This window comes from Octopus bimaculoides, chromosome 5 (genome assembly GCF_046866305.1).
Source record: "Octopus bimaculoides isolate indiv1 chromosome 5, ASM4686630v1, whole genome shotgun sequence".
In the NCBI taxonomy this organism is placed as follows: Eukaryota; Metazoa; Mollusca; class Cephalopoda; order Octopoda; family Octopodidae; genus Octopus; species Octopus bimaculoides.
In genome coordinates this window covers 105,201,654-105,226,782 of record NC_142932.1, presented here as the reverse complement: position 1 = coordinate 105,226,782, position 25,129 = coordinate 105,201,654, and the positions used below count along the sequence as shown (strand labels likewise).

Below are 25,129 nucleotides of genomic sequence, written 5' to 3'. Positions count from 1 at the left end.
TAAATGAGTATAATATAAAGTAAAGTAAATATCATAAGATAAATATAATAAAAAGATTACACGTGTTTCATAACCAATTTTCAAATAGAAAAGAAATTTAAATCGATTAAAATCAATTGAAATTATCGAAAATAAATTCTATTCAAAAATATAGCTACTCGTCAGATCGTAAGTAGAACAATAATTAGATATATATCTCAACCAACAATAAGTACCAAATGAATTAATATGAAATATTTATTATATAAAGATAGAAAAATTATTTAAAAAATATCATAATATCAAAATAATAACCATTCAATAATCATCCCTTCACCCATTATAATAACATGTATATTATATACAAAAAACATCTTACATAAATTAACATTGTTTTAAATTATCATTGTTTTAAATACAAGTTGAACGAAGTTTAAGTTTAAAATAATAATGAAGATAAAATTAGTACATATTTAACCGGTGTAATAGTTAAAATGACTGACAGTGCCCCAGTATGGCTACAGTCTTTGGCTTGGAACGTGCAAAAGATAAAAGAGTAACATCCGCATAACTAATGTTATTCCACTTTAATTTATATATATATATATATAATAAATAGTCCTCATCAAATTATAATCCAAGAGAGTTAGGGGTTGAGGATCTTGGATTATAATTTGATGAGGACTATTTATTATTATTATTATTATTATTATTATTATTATTATTACTCCTTATCTGTATATAGCATATCTTTGCATTGTGTGCAACATTGCTTACGAAAGTGTGTATATATATATATATATATATATATATATATGTCGCCATTTGAATTATTACTTCCCCTGGGTGAGGTGTCTTTATGTCAGGTATTGACGGGCTAAGGTATGAGAGTGGAACAAGCACAGGTGTCTTGTTATAGAGGAGATATATGGCTATCCCACATTATGTAAGGTTGGGTGGGAATATCTGGAGAGAAGATAAAGATGGTAGTGATGGGGTGCCAGAATGAACCCTCAAGGTACAAGAAGGTGAACATAAGAGAAGAAACAGACACTGGATCAGGAGTAGGGGTTTGGTTTGTAACCATCTAGTTTTAGGTTCAGTCCCATACAAAATACTTTGAGCATGGTATCTTCTACAATGCATATAGCTCAGGACCAATCAATGCTTTATGAGCGAATTTGGTGGACACAAACTGCATGGAGGCCCATCATGAGACAGAGAGAGAGAGAGAGAGAGAGAGTACGCATGCGCATGCATGCATGTGTGTGTACGCACATGTGCATGTTTGTGTTTGTACCTGACTCCCTGTTTGGTAACAAGTGTTGGCTTCTTTGCATCTTTGTAACATAGCAATTCAATAAAAAGGAACCAAGAGAATATGGACCACACATAAAATAAGCAAACAAAGGAACTGATTCTGATCAACTGAATTCTTCAAGGCGGTGCCCTACCACGGACATAGTCAAATGTCTGAAACCAGGATAAGAATATAACAAAATGGAAAAAAAAACAGAAAACAATAGAAAGAATTGTATTTTCATGAAAATTCATTTAAATAACATGCCATCACTTCATAAAAATTAAGAAGCCTATATTCATATATCTTTGAAATGAAAATGAAAAAGAAAAAGACCATGATAGGAAGAAATACATTTTAATGCATATCAGCGTTTATCACAGCATCAGACAGTTTTTTCTTTTCTTCCAGTTTTTAATGAAGTTGTTTTGCATTTTTAAAAGTTTTAAAGGAATTATTAAATTTAAGATGGAAATTACAATATGGAAGAAGACGAAGTAGAAAAAATGAAGAAGAAACATTGGTTTAATTTGCAAGGTCTCCCCGCAACCCCACCCCCTTGTTTCCTCCTTCTTTTTCTTATCTTTGAAATGAGATGACATTAGCACTGCAAAAACAGGATTGGTTTTGATTAATTTCCCCTCTTTTGAAGCCATTAAAAGATCAAAGCTTGGTGAAGAACTTCAGATGCACAAATACACATAGAGATGTACATAGACATTTAAAAAAAAAATAATAATAATAACAATAATAATAAAATAATGATAATAATCCAATGGATTGTAATCCATAATTTAAAATAGTTCATGTGTTTGGAATCTTCAATCAAAATGTCAATGTTTTGTCATCTCAAATGACTAACTTTCCCCATTCAATTAACTTCAAGATTTTTATAGATTTCAATTGTTCTTTTCAACAATTGTATCCATGTTGAGAATAAACATCAATGCTTGGACCAAAGCAGTTCTGTGACATCAATAAGAAGGAAATGTACAATGGTTTTGTTTCAGATGCAGTTGTATATTTTCATTTTTTTTTTTTTTCAATTTTGTTATATTTTATTATTTAAATATAATTGGACAGATAGGATTTTAAAGATATTGATAGAAATATTAAAATCCAATTTGACAAAATCACTAAATCTCAGAGTGTATAATTCAGAATGACTCTTATAAAAGCATGAGTTTTGGTCTGATGTGATTTTTTTCTCAGTTAGAATATTAATCATGGAAAGATGTGCAAGACATTCTTCAAACTTGAGCAGAACTCAGTTCATTCCATATAAATGGTGACAAGTAATAGACTCCTAAATACCAGGACCTGTTGGTCACACTGTTGGGTACTGAAAAAGATGAAATTTCTCTTTAAAACAAAAACTGCTACATAAAAATATTTTTGTATGTTAAGACAGGAAAAAATTTATAATTACTGTAAAAACTCATGTAATTAGCACACCTGTGTAATTTACACAGGTGATTTTCAGGATAAAAATTTTTAAAACAAGCTTCTACTCATGTAAAATTTGCACCCAAAAGTTTCCAGAATTGCCGATATGGCCAGGGAGAAAAGGTTTTCAATTTAGTTGTATTTAGCATAATTTCACTTATGATTAAATTTTATTAAATTTTCATTAAATAAAAATAATTTCTGTTTAACAAGTATCACATTGAAAGCTATTATTACAATAATAAACTTTATTTTATATTTCTTGCCCACAAGAGATTATGTCTGATCTTTCACACACTTCTGTATGTCTTCTCAAATCATGATCACAGGAAAAGTTGTTGATAATTCTTATCAACAAAAACCAAGCAGATAAATATGCACAGGTGTTGCAAATTGAGTTTAATTACCAATAAACATCAGCTTGAATGACACTTTACTCAGCTGAGTAAAATATATAAAATATGGCCCAGACCGTGATTACTAGCATGAACATCAGACTTCAACAAGTAGTTAACCATTTAATGGTTTTAGTAAATTTATACAAAAAGTAAGCATTATACTATCCAGCATAAATAAAAGTCAACTTCATTATATTTAAGCCCTTATTTTTTTTCCTATAAAAACCTATTCTGACTTTAAATGAGTCAACTTCCAGTACAAATGTTTACATTTTGTTCGTCTTTTTACAACAAAACAATTTCTAAAAAAATTCTGGAAACGATCTACTCATGTAATTTACAGACCCGTAAAGTTTATTTTTATTTTTGTGAAAAAAATGCATAAATTACATGGGTTTTTACAATATGTAATGCATCTTGAAAAACAATTAATATAAGCAAAAGAATAGATTAACACCACATATTTAATATTGGTGTATTAGATTTAGATTTTAAAAGTCTAGAAAGAAAGCTTTGAGTGGGCCTAAGAATGAAAGTGCTATGATTGTGAAGTTACATCTACCTAACTTCACAGTAGTCAAAGTCACATGATCCCTAATCAGGTTGCTTCCTATAATTTTCTGCTTTGTGATATACTATGTATTTTAAGTATTTATTTACAAACCTACATCATCAGAAAATAAATAACAGTTATCCATTTGACAATGTCTTCATATTTCAGTGAGTTTAATATCCAGGTTTAGAGGTTGTGTAATGGACATGAAAACAGTTCTTTATTCCAGACCAAACCAACAGAAAATAAAAATACAAGCACAATCATGTGGTTTAGAAGTTTGCTCTGCAACACATGGTTTTGAGTTTGATCTCAGTGAACCTTGGATATGTGTTTTCTATAATTCTATCAAAGTCTTGGATTGACCAAAGCATTGCAAATAAAATTTGGATAGAGAGAAACTGTAGAGAAGTCCAATGTGTATTTAGAAAACCAACATCAAACAATTCAAACATTGGAAACTCCTCTCACCTTAACAGGTATAAAATTTCAGGGTTACTTCCATCAGCATTGACAGTAGGGCAATTGTGAGACACTTAAGTGGGGATAAGTAGATATAGACAGGGTAAAAGAGTTAAGACAGCAGAATCTCAGTCAAATCCTTATGGGCAAGAAACAAAGGTGCAAATTCTTAAAAGTAGCAGCATTAATGTTAGTGCAGTAGCCATGTTGTCGGTATGCAAAATGGACAAAGAAACTGAGTTAGTCTAAGTATGTGACTGTAAAATCAGCTTAGACTAATCATGGATAACAGTGACAACTGCATTTACACCACAATGGAGACTGACAGAAAAACAGCAGGAATGTTTCTCAAAGGCATACTACCACAACAATGCTGACAGCAATATTATTATCATTGTGGGTTACTTATATGGACATATTAGGCAACAATATGATAGCTACAGCAGTATATATGGATACTAAGGCTATTGCATGGGGAATGGGGGAAAATGAACACTGTTAGGCTCTTGTGTCACAAATGATCTGACAATTTGTAACTTTAACTTCAGGAAAATGGTTAGCAATTTGATCACCTATCAAGCAGGTGAACGCAGTAAGCTAGACAGATTTCCCAGGGAAACATGATAGGTCATTAATTGTGAAACTAAATCATTCCCCAGTGAAGAGTGAACCACTCAACCGAGACTAGTGACCAGTCACCCCAAGGCCAGAGCCAGATGGACTCAGAGACAAAAGACAATGTGAGAAGGAATGGAATCTGAAAGATTCCTTTGCAAGACATAGGTTCAAAGGAATAGTATTTGATGCAGAAGACAAACTGGAAGAGGGGATAGAGACGTATAATATAGAGGGTAAATGGTAAGTTTCTACAAGACAACATGCTGTGAGCCACATACCAAATCATCCAAACTTATATAGCTCATAGAGGAATAAAATCTAAAAAGACAGGCTTGGAATGATTAGAAGAAAGCAAGAAGCAAGGAATGATATGATGTAGGTTTAAAAGAAGGTAGATGTCAGGCATAAGCAGCTTGAAGAGAAGCTGAAAATGAGAGGCTTGTCTAGAACTAATGTTCTGTAAAGAGACAATCAATTATCAATTTTTGCAACAAGAGGATAGTGAGGTGTTCCAGATTGCCGACAGTATTTCACAATAAATTAAAACTTCACTGAGAAAAAAAATAAATACACAATGACAGAAGTGTATTTAACCATATTAACAATGTGAGAAGAAAGAGACTTGGAAACGTTACAATCAGAGGTTGCTGGGTAAGGAGAATGCAAAGGAGAGGAAGAAGCTGGCACAAGAAGTCCTAACTTCAAAATGATAATGATGATGATGATGGTGTATTGAGTGTGTTAGCATCAGCAACAGATATACTCATCTGCAAGAAAATTTCCCATGTACCAGTGTGTCAAACAAAAGTACCTTGTGGTATTATTCACCCAAGCTGCACAGTTTCTCTCAACACTGGAAATGCCGCGTGGAACGGATTGTCCCATTAGTAACGTCTAACCAACAATGCTATTGTTGACAAAATACAAGATATAAAACTAGTAAGTTAGTATGATACAGTACAGGCTAAATATCCACCCAACCATGAGCCTCCAACAATAGGTGAAATAATACACCAATTATAGTGTACTCCCTCCACATCCATATTATTCACACACACACACACACACACACAGCCTGTCAGATATACTTTCTCTCTAGTACAAAAGGAAAATAATACAGCATAAAATGTATGAGAAAATAAACATATTTATTCTCATTTTAAACATTTTTAGCTAATTAATAAGTGTTTCCTTGTTTTGAGATATTTCATGAACTATAAGAAATATTAGAACGCAAAGTCTTAGGATACAATGTCTTAAAATTAAACTAGCTATTTTATTAATACATCATTTTAGTACAGCTACAAAATTATTACTAGCATTTTTTTTTTGTTTTCTTTTTAAAACAAACAGTAAATAAAATTCTACTGCCTTAGAGACAAGAAAATAAGCTTACCTTTGTAAACATCATGCCAGCATACCAAACATACATATCATGTACTGTAGGGAAGTATAAAGCTTTGCCAAAATAGGGTGTATCTTTTGACCTGTAATAAAGACAACACAAGAACAAACTTAAATATTTTTTCTTATATTTCATAACAGAGTCACTTTATAAATTCACGGAAATCAAACACCAGACCACAATTACAACTGAGATATGTGACTTTGTAGCAATCAGATGTAACTGATATCAGACACTATAAGAGGTTTATCAATGTAAATGGTCATGCTTAAAGACACTGAATTATGCCTAAAATATAGGTATCTTCCTAGAAAGAAAACCTCTATTTGCCAACACGATAACCACAGACCCACATTTCAAATGTTTTCTCTCCCCATTTCCTCTGACACTATTTCTATAGCCTCGCCTCCTCTGCTTTGGCCCTCTATATCAATCTAACTTTTACTCTTCCTTACTTTACCCAGACTACTGCATTTGAAGTCTAATCATTTTTGTTTTCTACTCAAGAAATGCATTTTCCTAAAGTCATGGAATCTCCACCTCTCTTTTTTTTTTTCTCTTTCTCTCTCTCACATACATACACACACACACACACACACACACACAATCAAAACCTCACAATAATCCAGACTAAATATCAACCACATTACCCTCACTCAATTATCCGTAACCCTGTCATTATCCCCAGCTGAGAAGAATCTAAAATGGTGACAAATGCAACCTCAGACTAACAAAGAAAATCAAAATGCCAGCCAAAGTCAGAATAAATATCTTAGGATTCACTTACCTTTTCTGTTTCTCATTCTTCACAACAAAAGTAAAACCAGGGCGTCTAGAAAAAAAAATTCAAAAGTAAAAAAGAGATCTTACCAGTGAATTACATTTTAAATTTACTAACTTTAAATTTACTATTTCAGAATAGTAAAACCCAAGAGTTCTAATTTTGCCAGGTGTACCATTAACTTTCATAATTATGCCTATGTTTCTTGTCAAAAGAACCTCATATTTTAATAATATTTTATTATTATTATATATTAAATAATATTTTAATAATATTTTATTATTATTATATATTAAATAATATTTTAATAATATTTTATTATTATTATATATTAAATAATATTTTAATAATATTTTAAAACACCCTCAGAAAATATTAAAGACAAACCATTTGAGGAAACAGCAAGCTTAGTACGTGGGTAGTATCATTGATTAAACAGGAAACGCTGAGAGTGAAGAGAAACTCAAGACTGGTGAAGTAAAAGTCCTATTTCTCCAACTGAATAACATCAGGAAGACAAGGCCTATCACCAGGAACACTAAGATTTACATCTTCAATTCATGTATGAAGTTTGTCCCAGTGTATGGAGCTGAGACATGTGAACATATGAAATCCACTCTAAAGATCTTCACAGCCTCAGAATCCATTGGCCAAAGAAAAGAAAGCCTATAACAGAGCTTTGTGAGAGTTCATCTGTTGACATGGAAATCAAATGAAAAAAAGTGACGCTGGCTTGGATGCACCTTCAGGAAGCCCCAACATAGTGTTGCTAAGCAGTCCCAAGACAAAAAAAAGAAAGAAGAAGAATCACATAATTTCAGACAAAATGACCAGAAAATGAATACTGAAGTGAAGACATCAGGATGGTACAGGGTGCAACTGAAGAGGAAGTCCTTGGAGAGGGATGAGTGGAGGAGAATCTTTGATGGCCAATGCCCTAGAAGGGATCAAGAGTCTGAGTGAATGCAAGATAATACATACACATGAAAGGCAAAGATGACCTCAGTGGAATTTGAACCCAGGACAAAAGGAGTCACAAGAAATACCACTAGGCTTTTTTCCCAATGTTCTAATGATTCTACCAGCTCGCTGCCTTACATACTTCAGTAATAATACTTTCATCAATATTAATGCTCAGCGGAAATCAAAATCTATAAAATACACCAAGTCTATGATGTTGATAAAACTACAAATATTACTTACATTTAAGGGGGTAGGACTATGAAAGAAGTTAAAGGAAACTTACAGTTTTGGATCTCTGTTTTGCTCAATTCCCATGTAAATATTCAAATCTTCTATTCGCCATGTGGCTATTGGTGAACCCTAGTCATAAATACACATGAAATAGTAAACATTTAACAAATGACACTGATAGAGATAAACATGTAAACAGTTAAAGGAACAGAAATAAAAGAGAGGCAAGGATTAGATTACATAAATAATGAAGACTTTTGTCTTTATTTCCCTTTGGCAACTCCTAAGCTTGGTCTAAGAATACAAAAATCATCAATTTAGCATCCAATGTTCCATGCCAGAATGAGTTACACAAGACTTAATAAGGCAGTAGCTGGAAAGAATATAAAGGTGATGAGGGGGCCAGAATGAACTCTCAAGACACAAGAAAGTAAGTGTAAGAGAGAATAATGAGAGTGGATGGGGGGAGGGTAATTTCATAAGAGTGAAAGGAGAATAAAAGATGTTTAAGGATGAAGGTAGAGATAAATGTATTGAGTGATAAACAAGGGAAGGAGCGTTGGTTGATGTGAGATATCAGTATATATATATATTGATATTATGGGATGGTATATGGCCTAGTGGTTAGGGTGTGGCATTCATGATCAAGAGGTCATGGGTTTGACTCACAGATCAGGCAGTGCTTTGTGTTCTTAATCAAAACACTTCATCTCACACTGCTCTGCAATCTCATCAGCACCTGACATGTGGCACACCATGTACTTGTACAGACAATGTCAATTTGATGGAAGAAGTAAGCTAGTATGCAACACAAACATTTGATCATTATAGACAAATTATCTGTGTGCAGATTGTTCAGCAACAAATTATAGAGCCCTCATCTGTCATCTGCAACAGGAGACTCCAAGATAAACAATATACAGTTAATTTTCACAAAAATAATGTGTGTACAGGCACGAGTGTGGCTGTGTGGTAAGAAGCTTGCTCCCCAACCACATGGTTCCAGGTTCAGTCTCACTACATGGTATCTTGGGCAAGTGTCTTCTACTATAGCCTTGGGCCAACCAAAGCCTTGTGAGTGGATTTGGTACATGGAAACTGAAAGAATCCCATCGTATATGTATGTATGTATGTATTTATGTGTGTGTCTGTGTTTATGTTTGTTTCCTCAGCATCACTTGACAACTGATGTTGGTGTGTTTATGTCCCCATAACTTAGCAGTTTAGCAAAAGAGACTGATAGAATAAGTACTAGGCTTTAAAAGAATACATCCTGGGGTTGATTTCTTCAACTAAAAAAACCCTTTAAGGCAGTGTTCTAGTATGGCAACAATCAAATGACTGAAAAGAGTAAAAGAATAAAAGAATATTTGTGTGTGTGTGTCTCTATAAACGAAAAGAGAATAACTTCTAAGGCAACACTAACCTTTGTATCTTTATAATAAGACAATTTAGCTTGGGAAAATTCAAACCAATATTTGCGAGACACTTTCTTTTCACAAAATTCAAGCTCAGCCATAAGAGTTTTGCTGGGATCAAACTGTCGTTGTAATAAAATAAAAACAGAATTATAATAACCCGTTTAGTGCAGTAATGAAACAAACAATGTAATATTAAACAGAGAATAAATAACTCATTAGTTACTGAAATAAATAATAATTAATCACTTACTAATATTGATGAGGTTCTTTTTTTGGTTCACAGCATAATGATTTTAATTATTTCTACATATCATTTGATGAAGGAAACATTAAGAAGCTGACACTAACTTACTAATATATTCAAATTCTCTATTTTTTTGTCATGTAAAAAAAAAAAAAAAACCTTGAAAATTACTGAGTGGCTGTGTGGTAAGTAGCTCGCTTACCAACCACATGGTTCCGGGTTCAGTCCCACTGTGTGGCACCCTGGGCATGTGTCTTCTACTATAGCCTCAGGCTGACTAAAGCCTTGTGAGTGGATTTGTAGATAGTAACTGAAAGAAGCCCGTTATATATATATATATATATACACTCTCTCTTTCCTTTCCTGAGCGTCCAATAATACTATCCATATCACGTCCTCACTTTGTTGTTTTTTTGTTTTTTTGTTATTGTGTTTTTGAACTATATATATATATATATATATATATATATGTGTGTGTGTGTGTGTGTGTGTGTGTGTATGTGTGTGTATATATGTTTGTGCATCAGTGCTTGTACTCCCATCATCACTTGACAACCAATGCTGGTGTGTTTACATCCCTGTAACGTAGCAGGTTGGCAAAAGAGATCAATAGGCTTACAAAGAATAATTGCTTGACTAAAAGGCAGTGTTTCAGCACAACTGCAGTCAAATAACTGAAACGAATAAAAGAATGCATCTTTCATAAAACTAGTTGAGAATTGTAGAACAGTTAACCTTTTCATTACTGTATTTAATTTAAGATGTTCTGTGTTTCTTTCAGTTACTTTAAATATAACAAAGAATTTAGTAAAATAACTTCATTATCATTCAGCTAGTGTTAGGAGCATGACTCGTGACTAAGGTTTAGTGGAAGATTTTAATTCAAAACTTATGAAAACAAGACATTTGTACTCAGAGCCAGAGCCGGTTTCAGCCAAATTGGTAACGAAAGGGTTAAAATGAAGACAAGCAAACCACCACATAGACAGCCACTGTCTGGTGATTTTGCTTGATGATGTGTAGGAGAACTCCACTGGTTTACCTAGTTATTTTATCTGAAGACAGGCATTTAGTGGAGGCGTTTTTGGTGAGTATAAGAAAATGCTTTCCTCCAATGATATTTCTTCTGGTTCTTTATGCCTTGCATTCAAATACACAAAGGTCAAATTTTGCCATTTATCCTGTTGGGATTGATAAAACAACAGTCAAGTACTAGGGTCAATAGAACTGACTATAACCCCTTCCTCTAAAATTACTGTCCATGCACCAAAATTTCAAATCATTATATTATTGGCATTGGTGAGGGATTGAAACAGAGATTACATATTGCTCTTCAACACTAACTAGAAATTCTATTAAAATTTTGAAAGTAAATAACAATTCAATGTTAAATAGTAAAATAGTGATGTACTACACAAGAACTCTTTTAACTTTTATGAGAAGAGTTTCAAAATATTAAATTTACTTACATATTCTTTGAAGTTGACACACAGATGAGACTGTTTGACCAGCAAACGAGTCTCTCGAGCATCAGTTTCATCCCAGAATTTATACTGGCTGAGAACATCTTCTATATTTTCTGTAGAATGTATTGGTCGCTCTGTGAAAGCAAAGTGCAAATATATAAGTCAACTTTAACTTAGTAATGTAATAAGAAGTTCATCATTTAAAAGCATTCATTTATAACAAATTATACAACAAGTGAAGGCATGTGGCTTAGTGGTTAGGGCATTCGGCTCATGATTGTAAGGTCGTGAGTTCAATTCCCAGCGATGCATTGTGTCCTTGAGCAAGACACTTTATTTCACATTGCTGGCAAAAATGAGTAGTACCTGTATTTCAAAGGGCTGGCTTTGTCACACTTTGTGTCACGCTGAATCTCCCTGAGAACTACATTAAGAGTACAACTACATTAAGAGTACAAGTCTCCAGCTTGCTATCTTTGGTCAGACCATCCAACTTATGGCAGCATGGAAAACAGACATTAGATGATGATGATGGTGGTGGTGGTGCCAGCTTAATGATATTCATTGTATGAAAAATTACTGCCAAGACCTAAATCTTACCAAAAAAAGCTAATCGTCATCATCATCGTTTAACATCTGCTTTCCATGCTAGCATCGGTTGGACGATTTGACTGAGGACTAGCAAACCAGATGGCTGCACCAGGCTCCAATCTGATCTGGTAGAGTTTCTACAGCTGGATGCCCTTCCAAAAGCCAACCTCTAAATAAATAAATATACTGGTGCAGGTGTGGCTGTGTGGTAAGAAGCTTGCTTCCCAGCTACATGGTTGTGGGTTCAGTCCGACTGCATGGCGCCTTGGGCAAGCTTCTTCTACTATAACCTCAGGCCAACCAAAACCTTGTGAGTGGATTTGGTAGATGGAAACTGAAAGAAGTCTATCGCATCTATCTCATCATCATCATCAGCATATACATATATACATATATATATATATATGTATATGTGTGTGTATGTATACTCTTTTACTTGTTTCAGTCATTTGACTGTGGCCATGCTGCAGCACTGCCTTTAGTCGAGAAAATCGACCCCAGGACTTATTCTTTGGAAACCTAGTACTTATTCTATCGGTCTCTTTTGCCGAACCGCTAAGTTACGGGGACGTAAACACACCACCATCGGTTGTCAAGCGATGTTGGGGGGACAAACACAAACACGCAAACATATACACACACATACATATATATATATATACATATATACGACGGGCTTCTTTCAGTTTCCGTCTACCAAATCCACTCACAAGGCTTTGGTCGCAGTGGGACTGAACCCGGGACCATGTGGTTGGTAAGCAAGCTACTTACCACACAGCCACACATATATATATAGGTGTAGGGTTAGGCTTTATATCTGTATTTGTTCCTGTCACTGCTTGAGAACTGATGTTGGTATGTTTACATCTCCATAACTTAGTGGCTCAGCAAAAGAAATCAATAGAATAAGTTCTAGATCTAAAAACCTAAAAGTACTAGGGTCAGTTCATTTGACTAAAAATCCTTCAAGGCAGTGCCCCAGCATGGCCGCAGTCTAATGACTGAAACAAGTAATAAATAAAAACGTAATAATATATACCCAGTGTTCCATTGCAGACAGTTTCATAAAGAATCCAGTCAACGCCCTTCAAACAAATTTTAGGTTGGACTCTTTCTAAAATATCTCCACCATTCATAGTCCAGGAAACCTAAAATGACAGAAAAATGGAAAATGTTAATTCAACATAAAGTAGGAACTGAAATAATGAGTTAAGAATGACGCATGTAGCTATGGATATATATCACTTACAACATAAAATTCTCCAGAGAATATGGCTTTACAGCAAATAGAATACAACAACATAAACCCTGCTATTTAGTCAGAATTCATCATCATCATCATCATTTAACGTCCGTTGTTCATACTGGCATGGGTTGGATGGTTTGACCAGAGCTGTTGAGTCTGATTTAGTATGGTTTCTATGGCTGGATGCCCTTCTTAATGCCAACCACTCCAAAAGTTTAATGGATGCTTTTACGTGCCACGTGCACAGGTGCCAGTATCTGCTACAACAACGATTTCCCTTGGCTTGATGGGTCTTCTACTCAAGCATGGCATATTGTCAGAGGTCTCGGTCATTTGTCATTGCCTCCATGAGGCTCAACACTCGAAAGGTGCTTTTTACATGCCACCAGCATGGGTGCTAGTTATGAGACACCAGTATTGGTCACATTGCCTCCAGTTACGTGACACCAGCATCAGTACTATGATGTTGAAATAAGGAATCAAATGCTACTGCAAATTACTTATTGTACATAAGAAAATTATGACAAGTCATATAAGTACATAACAGTCAGAGTGAGTGAATGAGAGTAAGAGTGAGTGAGTGAATGAGAGTCAGAGTGAGTGAGAGAGGGTGTGTGTATACTTACAGTGGTTGCTATTGGTTGGGAATCGTAGACACCCACATACAAATGAAGCAGCAAAGAATCAGATACCACAGAAACCTGAAAAGAGGAAATACATAAACATATGAATGTCTTGGATCTCCCAAACCCACATATTGGGGGGGGGAGCTATGTATTTCATTTACTTACATTTCCCATCATTCTCTCTGAATCTGTTACATTCAGAAAATCAGCTTAAATTCATCATTGTTTGTCCCTTTATAAAATTGAAATCTTTCAATACATCACCTTTAAAAAATCTCTCTCTGGAACATACATGCTGCTACCTTTCTTGCAGCTTTTATATCTCATCCCTTTCTATCACTCATTCTCTCCTTCTATTTACTATACTAATACTATGCTATCTATGTGACAAAAAATGGCTGTATATCTTCTAGTTCAATGTAACACGTTGCCTATTTAAGTAAGGATGGCAATGGAGCTCTCCTATTTACTGTACCATGCTATTTGTGTAAGCATGGACAGCACAAAATCTGTCTGACACTCATCTGCTCTCCTATTCATCTCACCACATCATTCATATAACCAGGGATTGCACTAGACACATCCCTATTCTATCCCCATAGACCCAATCATTCTACCTTGCTCACTTTTAAATAATCCCTGAAACATATACTTCATTAGAAGTATCACAAATCATTGTATCACAAATCATTGCTCCTTCTCCCACTAGGACACTTATGACTGACAGTCATCACTCTCTCTTACCACTGACCATCCCTATTACTATTCATCACTTTCTTTCTCCCTCTACTACCCTCTTATCTTAATCATTCAATTCTACCATCATACTCTTCCTCTCTCCACCTACTCATCTTGGTTCTTCTCTTTTCACACAATTTTATTCATATTCTCGATGACATTACCTTGAACAAACAGATACATCATAGAGCAGTGAGGACTGTTTAGCTTTATGGAATACAAGGAAACCTCACTAATGCTGGTACACAACAAAATGCACTCAGTAAAGTGATAGGCGTTAGAGAGCATATCCAATCACGGAAACCATGAATGAATGAGAACTGGTCCTCTGACCCATCTCAGAAGGCAAACACTGTGACTAAAAACCAATTAGAGTTGTGACTGTGACACTATTGTCCAAAACTAGGCCAACATGGAAAGCAAATGTGATAATTCTGACACATATGCTTGAGCACATACACAAGCATTCACGTTTGTGTGTGCATGCATATATATATATATATATATATATATACATATACATATATATATATATATATATACATATATATATATATATACATATATATATATATATATATACATATACATATATATATACATATATATATATATATATATATATACATATATATATACATATATATATATATATATATATATATATATATATATATCCAAAATTAAGAGGAATGACCACCAAAGTGGACTCCTATATGCTAGAAATAGATGCCAAATCACCTAACCACAAAGTGTATGTTCTCAAGAAAAAAATTTCAGCAAAAGTTTTTTCTTGAGAACATACTCTTTGTGGTTAGGTGATTTGGCATCTATTTCTAGCATATAGGAGTCCACTTGTTGGTCATTCCTCTTAATTTTGTATGTAATATAATTTTAATCTTCGGATTTTTTAAATATGCTAGGCCACTGGTTTTAATTGATTAATATCAATTTCTACCCTCATTATCAAATTATATATATATATATATATACATACATACATGTTAGTGCATTTAAAATTATGACAACTGAATACCTAATGTATGCTTATGTGTGTGCCTATATACATCATCATCATCATATATAGAGACTGTACTGGGTAATTTTTCTGTAGCACTGGCACAAGTAAGGTCGCCAAGAACTTGAAGACAAGACTCCTTACACACACACACACACACACACACACACACACATTGACCTTTGATGTAGTTGAAAATCAATCTCTTCCAGTCAGAATTCACAGTACAAGTTGTACTATTCATCCTTTATATCACTGAATACAAAATGTGGGTCATAAGACCCCCAATCAGGTGATTTGCCTGTGTCACCATTTCACCCTTGTATGCCAATGTATCGCAAGGTTACCCATTTACAGTTATACATATGACTTGTATAAAATTCTAGAGAAGCATTTTCATAAACACACCCATACAATCCTCAACATCCACACACAATCACACATATATATCACACCCACCACCTGTGCCAACAACTGCTACCATATAAATAAATAGTTTCTGCCTTTTGCTTACCTTCTTCAGATTTTCCATCTTCTCACAAGCTTCCTGTATTTTTTTCTCAATCTCTTTATTTTTGACTGGCAACTGTTTAAAAAACAGATATTAAATATACAAAATTATTTTTCATAAATAAATACAGAAATTAAAGTTGAGATTTTCAAGTCAATAAAACATTTTAATAGCTCTAAGCACAAATCATATTTTACACTTGGTTGTGGGTAAGTTTCAAAATACTTCCTTGCTAAAGAAATGTGACAGTAATTTTCACAGCACTTAATGGTACTTTATTAACTAAGGAAAGATGAAAAATATTAGAGTTTGGTTTTTCTAAGTTAGAAATAAATAACCTTCCTGCCCTCAATTAACTTTTAATATGACCAAGTAGAAGCACAAGCCAAAGAAGTCTCAGCATGATACATTAGGGCTAAGCAACAACTATCATGTAGTACATTTGCTTAATATAGCAAGGATTTGAGTTGCTGCTATCTCTAGCGATCAAGTGTCCATCATTGATGAGACCAAGGAAGGTTGAAATCATGTGATCTGATGGTCTCGGCGCTGGAGCTGGTGGGGATTTATCTCACCACTAGTGATATAAACAAGTATGCATTTTACCCCAAAAGCCTATATGAGAATTTCTCTCGTGGTAACTACCACAGTATAGTTTCTTCTAACAAAACATCCAAGTTTAAGTAGAGTTAAATATTACTTCTCAGTATTAATACTGTCTCTGTTGCTAATATATATTCTTTAATGAACTCACTGGCTAATCATGACGCCAGTACCTGCTCTGGCATTGATTTTCTAAATATCACTGGTGATGAGATGAGCCCCTGCCATCTCTAGTGGTTGAGTGTCCATCACTGATGAGACCAAGGAAAGTTGAAAATCACATGCCAGAGCAGGTACTGGCGTCATGATTAGCCAGTGAGTTCATTAAAGAATATATATTAGCAACAGAGACAGTATTAATACTGAGAAGTAATATTGTGGTTTCACTGCTGGAGTTGGTGAGGATTTGTCTCTCCACTAGTAATATAAACAAAGCAATGCATTTTGCATCAAAAGCTTATATGAGAGTTTTTCTCATAGTATCTCCTGCAGTAAAGTTTGTTCTAACAGAACATCCATATTTAAGTGAGAATAAACATTACTTCTCATCAAAGCAAGAGAGATAAAAAAAAAACAGGAAAAAAGTACATGTATATCAATAAAAAAAAAATCAGAGGTCCTTTCCAAGCCATAAGACTGGTTTCTGTGGCGTATATGTCCTCCAACTGGGTGGGACACCAGCTCATCATAAGTTTACTCATTTTCACCAGCTGAGTAGACTGCAGCAATGTGAAATGAAATATTTTGCTCAAGAACACAATGCATTGCCCGGTCCAGGAATCAAAACCACACTTTTACACTCATGACTAACCACTAAGCCACATGTGTTGTAAATACATGACTTAAATTAATCAACATCAAAAAATTATATAAGATAAAAAAAAAAAATGATAAAATAAAGCAATGCTGTTCACTCACTTCAAACAAGCGTTCATGGTACTTGATGAGTTCACGAATAACAGTAATCTCAGAATTTGTATTGGAATAATTGTTCTGAAACAAACAAATAAAAATAGGCATTAATTAGTTAATTAATTAATTAATTATTATTATTATTATTTCTATTATAGACGACGCACAGTATACAGTATCATGCGGTTGTTGATTGAAGATATTGCGTCTACTGGAGGTTTTTATTGTTTGTCAAGTCACAACAGGGACCTCAGATAGACAATACTTTACGCAATACATGTGCAGTTCTAAGTAATGCTGATTCTTGTAATATATCTAGATTGCAAGGTATTTCTAAAGTTTTCAGATGCTTTTTCAAATTGGATGGTATTGAACCCAATGCTCTGATAACAATAGGGATAACCTTTATGTTTGACTCTCGTAGCTGCCACATCTTAGCAATCTCAATTCTCAGGTCTCCATATTTATCGACCTTTTCTCTTTCTTTCATGATGATATGTTGAACTCCTAGTACTGCCATGTCAATTATTAGGCACTCCTGTTTGTCCCTCCTAAAGGTCACTACATCTGACCTTTGGTGCTCTAACACCTTGTCATTATCCATAATATTAATATGCCAATTTGCATCCTTAAAATACCGCCAAGCATTTCGCCTGGTGTGCTAACGATTCTGCCAGCTCGCCACCTTTAACTGTCGCAATATAGAAACATTTCTCACGGCACCAGCACACAATTTACAGATGCTTACGTTTTCTATATTTTCCATGAATTTTTCACAGGTCCAGCTCGTTATTATTATTACAGTGCCACTTAAAAGCATCTGTGCAATACCATGTAAAAGCACCCAGCACACTCTGTAAAGTGGTCAGTGCTAGGAAGAGAATCCAGCTGTAGAAACCATGCCAAATCAGACAGAAGTCTGGTGGTGCAGCTGGGCACACCATTTCTACTGTGTTTCTTTTTTTTTTAATTTCTTAAGATTTCTATGTTTTAAATAGGCTATAGTAGAAGACACTAGCATAAAATACCACATAGTGGGACTGAACCCACAGTGGAACGATTGCAAAGTATGCTTCTTAACTACACAGCCATGTGCCTGCATTGACACATATATATAATCATATACATCTATACACACACCCACGAATGCACATGCACATACACACATAGATATAAATATCAATGATGATAGTTGATTCTCTGAAATGTGTGATAGTCAACTTACTTGGCTGGATCCACCTGACATCAGGGTTGGACCAAACACAATTGCTAATTGGTCAATACCCATTTTATTTGAATGCTCATTCTCAGCAACACTACAAAGAAAGGTTTAAAAGAAAAATTAGTAAAATATACAAAAACAGAATGGCAATATAATAAAGAAGACGTATAAAGAATCAGTCATACACACATACAGACATATACACATGAATGCATGCAAGCGTCCTTAAAATTAAGGAACAATTGTTTAGAACAAGAGAAGCAAGATATTAATTTACCTCCAAAGATGAGTAACCAGTTTCTTTAATGTGTTTTGGTTGACAAGTGGCAGTTCTTTGATTAAGTATTTGTACCAATTCAGTTTGGCTTGAGTATCATCAGTTTCTAAAATGATAAAAAATGGAAAGAATATAATAGAAATAATAATAATAATAATTCTTTCTACTGGAAGCACAAGGCTTCAGATTTGGGGGAAGGGATTGAGTCGATTACATTGACACCAACTGGTGTAATTGGTACTTATTTAATCGACTCCAAAAGGATGAAAGGCAAAGTCAACCACAGGGGAATTTGAACTCTGTGATTGAATCAAATTCAATGACTGGCACCTGTGCCAGTGGAGTGTTAAGAGCACCATCCGAGCGTGATCATTGCCAGAGCAGCTGTCTGGCTTCCGTGCCAATGACACGTAAATAGCACCATTTGAGCGTGATCATTACCAGCAAATGGCAAACCCAAACAAAAAAACCGACGAGTATGGAGAAAGCTTATCAAGTCATGCCAAAGCCATGAACAGTCATAGCCACGATGATTGAGTGCAGATAATTGACCTATTAATGTCACTCATTAAAAGGATAGACATTATTTTATTCATCCAAAGGTGGCGAGCTGGCAGAAATGTTAGCACGTTAGAAATAAGGCGGTGAGCTGGTAGAAACGTTAGCACGCCGGACGAAATGCTTAGTGGTATTTCGTCTGTCGTTACGTTCTGAGTTCAAATTCCGCCGAGGTCAACTTTGCCTTTCATCCTTTCAGGGTCGATAAATTAAGTACCAGTTACGCACTGGAGTTGATGTAATCAACTTAATCTCTTTGTCTGTCCTTGTTTGTCCCCTTTATGTTTAGCCCCTTGTGGGCAATAAAGAAATAAGAATAAGAAATGTTAGCATGCTAGGTGAAATGCTTAGCGGTATTTCGTCTGCTGTTACGTTCTGAGTTTAAATTCTGCCGAGGTTGACTTTGCCTTTCATCCTTTCGGGGTCGATAAATTAAGTACCAGTTGCATACTGGAGTCAATCTCATTGATTGGCCCCACTTTCCAAAAATTTCAGGCCTTGTGCCTAGAGTAGAAAAGATTATTTTGTTCATCCAGCCTACCTGCTGTCTTAATCCATTTCTCATAAAGAGTTTTGGTTAGAAGTGAGTCAGCCATTTCCCTGAAGAACCTCTTAAGAACACCAGTAACAGTAGGAAGATTGTAGGTGTCGACCACCAGTTGTACTTTTTGAGCATCTGAAATATAAAAGAGTAGAATATATATATATATATATTTTTTTTTTCCATTTATTTCTGTTTCACCTAGAATTTGAGTGCTTGTGGTAGTTGACATTTTCCACACGCAATATTATTAGCAACTGGTAAGGCGGTGAGCTGGCAGAAAAAGGTGCACTGGGGTCGATGTAATCGACTTAATCCCTTTGTCTGACCTTGTTTGTCTCCTCTACGTTTAGCCCCTTGTGGGCAATAAAGAAATAAAAAATGTTAGCACGCTGGTTGAAATGCTTAGTGGTATTTTGTCTGTTTTTACATTCTGAGTTCAAATTCTGCCGAAGTCGACTTTGCCTTTCATCCTTTCGGGGTCGATAAATTAAGTACCAGTTACACACTGGGGTCGATGTAATTGACTTAATCCCTTTGTCTATCCTTGATTGTGCCCTCTATGTTTAGCTCCTTGTGGGCAATAAAGAAATACGAATCATTAGCATGCCCAGCAAAATGCTTGGCAGAATTTCTCCTGTCTTTATATTCTGTGCTCAAATTCTGCTGAGGTCAACTTTGCCTTTCATCCTTTCAGGGCCAATAAAATAAGCACCAGTTGAGCACTGAGTTTGATGTAATCAACTTATCCCAATCCCCAAACTTACTGGTCATGTGTCAAAATTTTGTAACCAATATTAGCAACTGTTAAGGTAGCAAGCTGGCAGAATTGTTAGCACACTAGGCAAAATACTTACTCTCTGTTACTTGTTTCAGTCATTTGACTGTCGCCATGCTGGAGCACCGACTTTGGTCGAGCAAATCGCACACAGGACTTATTCTTTGGAAGCCTAGTACTTATTCTATCGGTCTTTTTTGCTGAACTGCCAAGTTATGGGGACGTAAACACACCAGCATCAGTTGCCAAGCTACGTTGGCAGAGACAAACACAGACACACAAACATATACATACACATACATATATATATATATACATATATATGACAGGCTTCTTTCAGTTTTCGTCTACCAAATCCACTCATAAGGCTTTGGTCAGCCCAAGGCTATAGTAGAAGACACTTGCCCAAGGTGCCACTCAGTGGGACTAAACCTAGAACTATGTGGTTGGTAAGCAAGCTACTTACCACACAGCCACTCCTACGCCTATACTTAGTGGCATTTTATCCATCTTTACATTTTGTGTTGAAATTCAAGTTTGACTTTGGTTTTCATCCTATCGGGGTGAATAAAATAAATACCAGTTAAGCATTGGTTTCAACATAATCTACTTATTCCCTCTCCTAAACATGCTGCCCTGATACCGAAATTTGAAACCAATACAGGTCATCATCGATTTACGACTGATCAACTTTACGATGACTGGCATGCCAGCTCCCAGCAGCAATAATATATAGTCCGGTTTAAATTTAATGGGTTTAATTTCCTAGAAATTAACCCATATACAGATGATGTCATCTAACAAATGCTTCCCCAAGGTTTGGTTATCAATTACCACTGTACTAGACCACTATCCTGTCACGGAGACATCGAGGCAACCTTGTATTTGTTTATAAGATGACTGCTTGAGACACCGAAATTTTTGACTAACACCAGTAAAATAGCAATAATACAGAATGCTATTTGTGACTTTTACCTGAGAATGTACCTTAAGAATGTAAAAACATAAAACAAAGCTATGTGGGCCTACAGGCCAACTTACGACCAAATTGACTTACAACCAGTCAGTCGGAACCAATTGTGGTTGTAAGTCAATGACGACCTGTATTATCTGTTAGTTTTCTTTCTTTCTTTTTTGTTACTGTTTTCCTTATCATCAAAATATGAAAGAAGTTTACTTTTAAAATATCACAGCATACCTTATAAAGACTAGAAAGCAACAGTGTAACTTACCAGTATGGAATATCTCTAATAACTTTGCGATTTGAGACTTAACACCACTTTGACGATAGATACCACTTTCATGTAATCCTATTAAAATGCAAAAGAAATCCTGCTGTATAGATTCTTAGACAGAAAACAATTCTAAATTAAACAGAACAACTCAAAGATGAGATTTATTTTAAAGTTTCATTACAAAAGATGGTTGTAGCGACAAATATATCCCAAAGCAAAAGCATTTCAATATAAGCAGTTTGTGGCTATTTAGTCTCGTGTCAGTCCTAAGAAAGCAGAGCTATGACCAAAAGTGTTCCAGCCATAACCATCCACTGTAACTTTTCTCTTTTTTTAAAGACAGTAGAGTTGGACAAAGAAAATTTCACTGCTATGTCTAGAAAATCAGGTAGTCACATCATAGAAACAGGTTCTTTTATTGGCTCATTCAGTGGTTGGTGTTAGAAAGGGCATCAAGTCATAGAAACCATGGCAAAGCTAACATTGGAGCTCAATGCAGTCTTGCAGCTTGCTGGGTCTTGTCAAACCATCCAACCCATGCCAGTATGGAAAACAGATGTTAAACAATGGAGTTCTTGATGCATTCTAAAATACTCCTTTAAGGTATTATTCTGTTTGGTTTGTGCTGTTTGGATGATTTTTCAGATATTCAAAGACTTCTGAAGAGACTCTAACAGTACACACAAGTAGAACCAGGGCCAAAATGGAGCTAAGCCACCACAACAATCTAGACAGGTAGTCAAATATTTTATTAGTAACCTCTATATTATAGGTGAGGAAGTGCATGGTTTAGTGGTTATGGAGCTGGACTCACAATCATAAGATTGTGGTTTCAATTCCTGGACAGGGTGATGTGTTGTGTTCTTGAGCAAAACACTTTATTTCACATTGCTTCAATTCACTCAGACAGCGAAAATGAGTAATCCTGCAACAGACTGATGCCCTATCCAGGGAGAAATATATATACACCAGAGTAACAAGTTGGCAAATTAGCAAGGAATAGAATGCCTTGCAGCATTTATTATAACTCTCAGTATCCTGATTTCAAATCCTGTTATGGTAAACTTTGCCTTTTCACTTTTCCATGTTTAATAGAAAGGTATCAATCCGAAGCAATGTATAAGCAGAATTGTTGGCGGTTCAGACAAGATGTCTAGTGATATTTGTCCTAGTTCTTTGTATTCTGACAATGCCTGCAACAACACCAATGCCAAGCTGTGTTGGACCAAGTCAGTAACCTTTCTCTTAGATAAACATTGGTATATGTGAAAAGAGAAAACTTACAAACAGAGGTAACTGACAATATTTTGTGCAAGTCGTCACCTATATTTATAGATGCATGGTCAACCTTGAGCAGTAAAGGGTCATGTATCATAGATATGTTCATGCAGAACTGACTAAGCTTCTCAACATGTTCTCCTCTCACACACACACACACATAGAAAGGAAAAAAAAAACGCTGACACCTACCATTTGTCATAATGAACTTGATACATTTATCTACAACGACTGGGACATCATCAGCAGTCAGTTGTTGGTCATTAAAGAACCGTTGACATGTCTGAAAAAGGTTCAAGAAAACAGAAACAAACTAATGACTGTCTGCATTTAATACTGGTTTCTAATATTCAATATTTATTTTAACATTCAATATTTAATGCAGGTGTAGGAATAGCTATGTGTTGAGAAGGTAGCTTTCTAACCACATGGGTCTGAGTTTAATCCCACTGTATGGCACCTTGGGTAAGTGCCTTCTACCATAGTTCCAGGTGTGAATGGATTTGGTAGATGGAAAGTGAAGGAAGCCCATTACATGAGGGTTACTGTCTCCATGCTTTGACAATAAGTGATAGTTGGAAATGGATGTCAGCATCATGCAAGTAGTGTCCTTCATTCTCAGTCTTCCATTAAAAATCATGTCTGGCTAAAGGGAAATATTACCTTATTTGGAAACAGATGAGGAGTGGCAACAGGAAGGACATCCAATTACAGAAAATCCACCTCAACCCTCAACAAAAATTCAATCCAAACCATGAGAACATGGAAAAGTGGGTGCTAAAATGATGATGATGATGGTGTTATGATGAAATTCTAAACAGTTAGAATGGTTAAGATGGCAAAGAGAGTAGTGTGCATTTCCAACTGATTTCATTATAACAAGTTTGGTACTACAACATACCGAGTTCAATTCACATCAAAGTCAAGTTGACATTAGATCATTTCAAAATATAGGAGATATACATAAGTAATATTTGTTTGTTTTACACCCATTTTTCTATGCTAGCATGGATTAGATGATTACATATTATAGGAGCATTTTTTTTTTACAGTTGGATACTCATTCTGCCACTAACCCTTACCACAGAGCTACTAAATGATTCGTTAACAGGGAAATGCCAACAAATGTCACTAACTGTAGCTCAACAATTTTCATGCAAACTGCAGAATGTAAGCATTCATAAAGAAACTACACACATATGATAGGTTTGAATCATTCCCCTCCACCAATTTCACCCACAAGACATAGGTTGGCTCAGGGTTATAGTAGAACACACATAACTAGAGTGCCTCACAGATGGATTGAACCGAAAACCACATTGTTGCAAGAGATATGGAGCATAAATCAGATTACTTTTAATTTTATTCGTTATTAATAATAATTTATTTTATATAGTAACAGACAAAACTGATAAGTGTTTATGTATCTCCACTGAGTGAATGCATAAACAAACCAAGAGGTTAAGAAACTTGATGCAGGCATGGCTGTGTGGTAAGAAGTTTGCTTCCCAACCACATGGTTCTGGGTTCAGTCCCACTGCATGGCACCTTGGGCAAGTGTCTTCTCCTATAGCCTCAGGCTAACCAAAGCCTTGTGAGGGGATTTGGTAGACGGAAACTGAAAGAAGCCTGCTGTATATGTATGTATGTAGGTATGCATGTATATATATATAAAGAGAGAGATAGAGATATGTTTATATATTTGTGTGTCTGTGTTTGTCTCCCTGC

At 35.2% G+C, this 25,129-nt stretch overlaps 1 protein-coding gene across 23 annotated transcripts in view; it reads right to left on the bottom strand.

Annotated features, from left to right (window-relative positions):
• Nucleotides 1-1,620: 1,620 nt before the first annotated feature.
• The window catches only part of LOC106870742 (arf-GAP with Rho-GAP domain, ANK repeat and PH domain-containing protein 2), a 285,612-nt gene continuing 262,103 nt past the window's right edge, over nt 1,621-25,129 (bottom strand). For 12 of the 23 annotated variants that reach the window (XM_089352845.1, XM_089352849.1, XM_052968221.2 and 9 more), the window contains 16 exons: nt 23,594-23,684; nt 22,121-22,198; nt 20,111-20,245; nt 19,012-19,117; nt 18,738-18,828; nt 17,519-17,593; nt 16,001-16,072; nt 13,731-13,805; nt 12,898-13,006; nt 11,271-11,401; nt 9,563-9,676; nt 8,189-8,265; nt 6,949-6,993; nt 6,153-6,243; nt 5,568-5,663; nt 2,309-2,621 (listed from right to left, as the gene is read on the bottom strand). In XM_089352845.1, coding sequence (XP_089208971.1) covers nt 5,604-5,663; nt 6,153-6,243; nt 6,949-6,993; nt 8,189-8,265; nt 9,563-9,676; nt 11,271-11,401; nt 12,898-13,006; nt 13,731-13,805; nt 16,001-16,072; nt 17,519-17,593; nt 18,738-18,828; nt 19,012-19,117; nt 20,111-20,245; nt 22,121-22,198; nt 23,594-23,684 — 1,350 coding nt within the window. In that variant the 3' untranslated portion in view covers nt 2,309-2,621; nt 5,568-5,603. Of the gene's footprint in view, nt 2,622-5,567; nt 5,664-6,152; nt 6,244-6,948; nt 6,994-8,188; nt 8,266-9,562; nt 9,677-11,270; nt 11,402-12,897; nt 13,007-13,730; nt 13,806-16,000; nt 16,073-17,518; nt 17,594-18,737; nt 18,829-19,011; nt 19,118-20,110; nt 20,246-22,120; nt 22,199-23,593; nt 23,685-25,129 lie in introns of all 23 variants that reach the window. The other 11 variants (XM_089352850.1, XM_089352854.1, XM_089352848.1 and 8 more) reach the window with 1 other exon arrangement.